At 57.7% G+C, this 6,685-nt stretch overlaps 1 protein-coding gene across 1 annotated transcript; it reads left to right on the top strand.

Moving 5' to 3' along the window:
* The first annotated feature begins 3,027 nt into the window (after positions 1-3,027).
* Positions 3,028-6,297, top strand: EPOP (elongin BC and polycomb repressive complex 2 associated protein). The gene has a single exon (XM_011725365.3). The coding sequence runs from the start codon at positions 3,491-3,493 to the stop codon at positions 4,628-4,630; it is 1,140 nt and encodes a 379-aa protein (XP_011723667.1). The 5' UTR covers positions 3,028-3,490; the 3' UTR covers positions 4,631-6,297.
* Positions 6,298-6,685: the final 388 nt, after the last annotated feature.

Genomic DNA, 6,685 nt, shown 5'->3' with positions numbered 1-6,685 from the left:
AAGCTCCGCCTCCCGGGTTCACGCCATTCTCCTGCCTCAGCCTCCCGAGTACCTGGGACTACAGGCGCCAGCCACTGCGCCCGGCTAGTTTTTTGTATTTTTTAGTAGAGACGGGGTTTCACCGTGTTAGCCAGGATGGTCTCGATCTCCTGACCTCGTGATCCGCCCGTCTCGGCCTCCCAAAGTGCTGGGATTACAGGCTTGAGCCACCGCGCCGGGCCAAGACGCTGTTTAAAAAAAAAAAAAAAAAAAAGTCGGCCGGGCGTGGTGGCTCATGCCTGTAATCCCTGCACTTTGGGAGGCCGAGGCGGGTGGATCACAAGGTCAGGAGTTCGAGACCAGCCTGGCACACATGGTGAAACCCCGTCTCTACTAAAAAAAAAAAAAAATACCAAAAAAAAAAAAAAAAAGTCTATTTCATAGGCCGTTATGGGGATTAAGTGAGCATGCAGTAAGTACTACAGAAGTTTCTATGGGGTTGGACGCCTGGGGTGCAGTTCCCCAAAAAGGGCAACCCGGCAGGCCTCCTGCTCCCGAATCCTTGAACACAGTCCTTACTGCCCCAGGTGAGACCTAGATGGGCCAAGGAAAGGGAAGTGCTGGCTTCTGGATCTTCTGGATCCAGAGGTGCCCTTTCTAGCCCTCACTCTGGAGGTGTTAGATGGGACCCGGCATCCAGCCTTGTCCCTCTTTTTCTCCTATAGGAGAGATTCCTGAGAAGGGTGTTGCCTCTCTCGTCGCAGGCTGAGGATGGGGTCGAGAGTCCTCTACTGGAGGCAATGGTAATTGCAGCAGCTGGGCCTGCCGACGTGAGTTCTGGTGACTGCTCACATCATGTTTCAACCCTCCCAACAATGTGAGGAAGCCACTGTTGTCTCCTTTTCACTGATAAGGACATTGAGTGTCTAGATGACCTGCCCAGGGTTGCACAGCGCCACCCTGCCCCATCCAGGCCATCAAGGGTGGTTTGATGATCTCCTTTCAGCTGGTCCTTTCAGCTGGAGAGGCACTCACAGTATTCTACCGTTTGTAGAGTGATTCCATCCCTGGGTCCATATTCTGGGGTGCCTGATGAGGGCAAGGGGAAGTAGGGAAAGTGGAGGCAGAGAGAAGGACTCACAATCGTAATGACCCCTCAATAAAGCCCCCAAACTCACATGGTTCGGAAGGGGGAGCTGGCAGCTTTTGGAGGCAGAGAAAGAAGAGGTAATTGATCTGCACTGTTATGTAATATTCACTCATTTATTCATACTGATCATTTTCTCGGGCATTCTCTCCTTGTGTCGACACTGTGCTAGGCACAGGAGTGCAAGCAGGAACTGCTGTTTGGGATGAGTCCTCAGCACTGTCCTGCAGAAGAGACAGCCATGAAGATCATCCTTCCAGAACTTTCCTTGTGTATGTGTGCGTGTGTGCGTGTGTGTAGAGGTGGGCTTTTCGAGCAGTTATGAGCCTTGGAGTCTAGACCCAGCTCAGCTTCATGACTTGGCAGGACCCCAGGATCCCCCCTCATGACAACTGCCCTGGAGAGCTCTTCTGCAGGAGATGTTAGAGGGTGAGTGTTTTGGGCAATGGAACACCACACCTCCTCCTTCCTCAAACCCTCGCCCCATCTAGGGACTTTACCTCTGGAGTCTGCAGGTGGGGGAGGCAGACCCTCCTTACCCCTGTCCTTCCAGATGTTATTTGATGACACATAGGGAAACTACACCTCTGTTGTCACCTCTAGAAGGGCCCAGAGGCAAGCTGCATCATTTGTCCCCTTTCTGAAACCCTTTCTTGTCCTGGCCCCAGAATAAGATATTTCTATCTGGAGCCGCCCCCAGCATTCTTCCACACTTTTACCCCAAGCTATCATACCAATCCCTGTATTTCCACAGATAGGAAATGGCAGTATTCCAATAACCTGATTTTTCTCAAGAGAGAAATATCCCTGGGAATCATTTATTCACTCACTTGCTCATTCATTCATTCACACATATTGATTGAGCACCTATTATATCTTGGCCATTGTTCTAGGCAGTGGGGATGCACCACCAATCAAGATGAAGTTCTCATCAACTCATTTCCAGACTAATGGGAGAGACAGACACTAAAGAATAAATCCATTTACAGACTTTTATGTAACAGTAAGCTATGCAGAAACTAAAGAAGGTTAAGGGGATAGAACAGGGTGGGCGTGTGTGCTGCAGAATTTGTACTGGAAATTCACTTTTTCTTTATTTTCCTTGGGGGATATGAGAGTGAGGGTCTGTGCGTGCCCTCCTCTGGCCTCTTCAACCTGTTTGGCAGATCAAGCCTCAGAGCGGAGCATCCTGGGATTGGGGGTCAGGGGTTGCAGAGCCAGCACTCTGAATTTAGTTGAGGCGGAGTATTTAGATACTGCATCAGAGAAATGGAAATAGGTACTGAGACAGCCTATTTATCGGCTTCCATGGGTGTAATAACACTCCCACCCTTCCAAATTTATTTTTTTCTTTGTTCATCTTGCATATAACTACTGAGTTCTTAACTACTTATACATTACAGCATTTTTTGAGCCTGCTGTGTGCCACGTACTGTTTTAAGGGCCATTCACGGCCCGCTAGAATCCCTGCTGTGCAAAGCTTGTAAACAACCATTGCCTCATTTCATCTTTCCCCTAAACATTATTTCTGATATTCATCTACGTTGATTCACATAGCTCTTTTAGTCCCAAGAGGGCAGATATGAAGCGTCCCATTTTACAGATGCAAAACCCAGACTGCTCGGGAAAAAACAAGTTGCTTTCCGACGACGAAATCCCAGGACGCCACTGGGCCACGTGCGGCGGCGCATCTGGCCCCTCGCGATCCCACCCGCGCACGCTCCCTCCCGCGCTCCCTCCCAGCCGCCGCCGCGCCGGGTCCACGTGTGTGTGTCTGTGTGCGGAATGGGGACGGGGGCGGCGCCGCCGGAGGGGTGGGGTCCGGGCTAACGTCACGGGCGGTGCGGCCCAATCAGCGGCGGGCTCGCGGCCCCGGCGCTGGTATTGGGGCAGCGAGGGGGCAGTTCTCTATAACGCGGTCTCCGGGAGCCAGCGGGGAAGAAAGAAACCGAGCAGGCGGAAGGCGCCCTCCCCGCCGCCTGGGCCCGGGCACCGGGTGCCGGGCCCGGGGTCCTTCCCGCCTCCCGCGGCCGCAGGCCGCTTTGTTTCCCCTGCCTCTGCGCTTCGGGCGACTCGAGAGGGTCTCCCGCCGGGGCTGCGAAGGGGACGCGGCGGCAGAAGGGCGGCCGACCCCGCTGGGACTCACAGGGACCCAGGAGTCCGGCTGCCGGGAGGGCCGCGTGAGGAGAGCGAAGAGGGAGCCCGAGCTCTGCGGCCCTGGGTAGCGGGCCGGGGGCGCCCGTGAGCAGAGACCTCCCCGTCGACGGGGGGCGATGTTCCCCTCGCCCGTGGGCTCTTCGGGCAGCCAGGGCATCCCGCCGCTGGGACCTGGACCCCCTCAGTGGGCACCCCTCAGGCTGCTCCATGGAGACCCTCTGCCCCGCACCCCGCCTGGCAGTGCCGGCGTCCCCGCGAGGGTCGCCCTGCTCTCCCACGCCCCGGAAGCCGTGTCGGGGGACCCAGGAATTCTCTCCGCTGTGCCTGCGTGCCCTCGCCTTCTGCGCCCTTGCCAAGCCCCGGGCGTCCTCTCTGGGCCCGGGGCCTGGGGAGCTGGCGGCGCGGTCTCCCGTGCTGCGGGGCCCTCACGCCCCCCTGCGCCCTGGCGGCTGGGCCCCGGATGGCCTGAAGCACCTCTGGGCACCGACCGGGCGGCCCAGCGTTCCTAACACCGCGTCCAGCGAGGATGCGGACGTTGCAGCGTGCCCCCGCCGCGGAGAAGAGGAAGAGGGCGGAGGCGGTTTCCCGCACTTCGGCGTTCGCTCCTGTGCACCTCCGGGCCGCTGCCCTGCGCCCCCGCGCCCTCGGGAATCTACGACCGGCTTCGCCTCGGCCCTGCCTCTCCCGGCCCCGGGTCTCGAGCCTCAGCGTGGCCCAGCCGCCAGCCCGCCTCATGAGCCCAGTTCCCAACCTCCGTCGCCACCTGCGGGCCTCTCCACCGATCCCGCGGGTCCCGGGGCGGCGCCGGGGCCATTCCTGCCCGGCCAGCCTGCCGAAGTCGATGGAAACCCCCAGCCGGCCGCCCCCGAGGCTCCAGCGGCCAGCCCCTCGACGGCCAGCCCGGCTCCGGCCGCACCTGGAGATCTCCGCCAGGAACATTTCGATCGTCTGATCCGCCGATCGAAACTTTGGTGTTACGCGAAGGGCTTCGCCTTGGATACCCCGAGTTTGCGCCGGGGGCCAGAGCGGCCGCCTGCGAAAGGGTCGGCTCGGGGAGCCGCCAAGAAACGCCGGCGGCCGGCGCCCCCTGCGCGCACCGCGCAGCCCCGCCGCCCTGCACCGACGCTCCCCACCACGAGCACCTTCAGCCTCCTCAACTGCTTCCCCTGCCCCCCGGCCCTGGTGGTCGGGGAAGACGGAGACCTAAAGCCGGCATCCTCGCTTCGCCTCCAGGGAGACTCTAAGCCCCCGCCCGCCCACCCGCTGTGGAGGTGGCAGATGGGGGGTCCCGCTGTCCCTGAGCCCCCTGGCCTCAAATTCTGGGGGATCAACATGGATGAAAGCTGACCGTGGGACTTCTGCCAAAGGGGAAAAGTTGGGACCATGGCCAAACCACGGGCTTGAGGAGAGAGCCCCGTTTCTCACATTTGTCCCCTTCCTTTACATTTTAGGAGCTGTGGGCAGAGGAACCTAAATGACAGTGATCTTCAAGCACCTAAGTGTTCGGGGTGACAGTCCCTCCCCCTCATCCTTTGCAAAGAAACCCAGGGCTGGAGTCGGGAGAAGGCTTAAGCAAGAAAGGCTGATGACATAGATTCCAATCCCTGCCCCCTTCCATCTCGGACCGTTGGAGGCAGGGCCTGCACCCCAGTGGGAGCAAAGGAGGCCACCGCTCAAAGACAGCCCCCACCCCCCAAAAAAAAGGAGAGGAGAGAGACCTCGGTGATGGACAAACCGGTTGTTACTGTGTTTGTGGGCGAGCCTGGGGTGCGGGGGCTGCGGTGGGGGTGGGGAGATGATTGGCAGCTCCCTGGGGGCATCCCCCACCCCCACTGTCCAGGCCTTTAACCCTTTGCTCCCCTCAGGCCTTCTCTAACGCTCCAAGCACCGTTGGAGCCTTCAATGGGTGAGGGAGCTTGGGTAAGAGGTAGATCACCCCCTTCCTGTCCCCTTTCTAGGCCCCCTCAAGTGCAGGTGACCCCTAATTGGTGAGATCTTCAGTCTCAGCCGCCGACCTTTCCCTTTTGTCCAGTTTTGGAGTTCCCATCTTTTTCCCTGTTTGCTTTCCGAGTGTAAGGTCTGGCCGGTGAGAAAGATTCCCCCCAACCTTGATTAATCAGCCCTCTCCCCCAACTTACTTTCCTTAGGACGGGTAGGGCTGAGGGACCTCCTCTCCAGAAAAGTGCTTACTTTGCCTGGGGAAGGGGCAAGACACTGTCCCAGGGAAAGTAATAGAAGGTGGAAGAAATCAATAAAATCAGACCAAACAAGTCGCCTTTCGAGGGCCTCCACCGATTTATGGATGAGAGGAGGTGGAGGTGGAAGGCAGGCCCGAGTCCATTCTTGGACATCCAAACTCAGCCCCCTTAAAGAGTGGAAACAAAACAAGCTGCACTTTGCAGAGGTGGTAAATGAAAGGACTCTTGGCCTAACTGCAAGAGTCCCCTGGGGTTTGAAAGGACAAAGTTTGAGTCTGGATGGGATCTGCGCTGAGGTACCTTAAGCTTCCCCCGCAACATGTCCCAGCCTCAGGCATTGCGGGAGTTGTCAGAGATCTGATGGATCCGAAAGGGGCAGGGCCAGGGGATTAGGTTTGGGGTCAGAGGTTCTGTTTTCCAGGGGAGGGGTGAGATAGGCCTGGATCACGCCCTCTGCCATACCCTCCAGCTAGGAGGATCTTGAGTCAGAGAGGGTTGGAAGCGTTTTCTCCTCCACCCAGGTGAGGTCAGGGGAGGTTAGGTCTTAGGCAGATGGCAAGTTGAGGTGTGAAGGGAAGCTGGGGCTTTTAAATTTGCCGAACAACTGAGGGACCCAGTGCCCCTTCTGCCCCGCACTAGTGAATAGCGCCCCCTCTTCCCCCCGAAAACGAGGTGAGAGAGGAACAGTTCCCACGCTGGGGAAGGACTTGTCTCCTTTTCTGTGAAAATGCTTTGTAAAAAGTTGTTACTGTTTGCATAGAGCAGATTCTTGAGAAAAACTGTTTTGGACCATAAAAGTTTTGTTTGTTTTAAAAACTGTCTCCTTTCATTTTTCTTTCCCTGGGGGTGAGGGTGGGGGTGGGGTGGGTGGGCGTGGGGTGGGCACTTCTCTCTTTTTCCTTAACATCTGGCCTCTGTGAACCCTGCTGACCTCCCCTCCCCCTCCAGCTGTGTTGTGGGAGGAGGAAGGAGGGGTGGGCGAGTGCCTTCCACCCTGTGCTTCGGGGGTCTCCATCTTATTTTGCCCCCCAAAGAATGGAGAACGGGAAGAAGGCAGACACGAGGGGTGGGGAGAGAATCGCCGTGAAGAGGGGAGCTGTTAGGAGAAGTCTGGAAAGCAGACTCCCTGGTTTTCAAAGGCCCCTTGGTTTTAGTAATGCGCTCTGGGTCAGTGTGGGCCCCACCCGCCTGCCTGGAGCCGGGC

This window comes from Macaca nemestrina, chromosome 17 (assembly GCF_043159975.1).
Source record: "Macaca nemestrina isolate mMacNem1 chromosome 17, mMacNem.hap1, whole genome shotgun sequence".
Classification (NCBI taxonomy): Eukaryota; Metazoa; Chordata; class Mammalia; order Primates; family Cercopithecidae; genus Macaca; species Macaca nemestrina.
The sequence above is the reverse complement of the archived record's forward strand: the minus strand, read 5'-3'. Positions and strand labels throughout refer to the sequence as shown.

Bases quoted from the DNA above. Each gene is read 5' to 3' on its own strand.
- EPOP (XM_011725365.3), top strand. From the start codon at position 3,491: ATGGAGACCCTCTGCCCCGCACCCCGCCTGGCAGTGCCGGCGTCCCCG.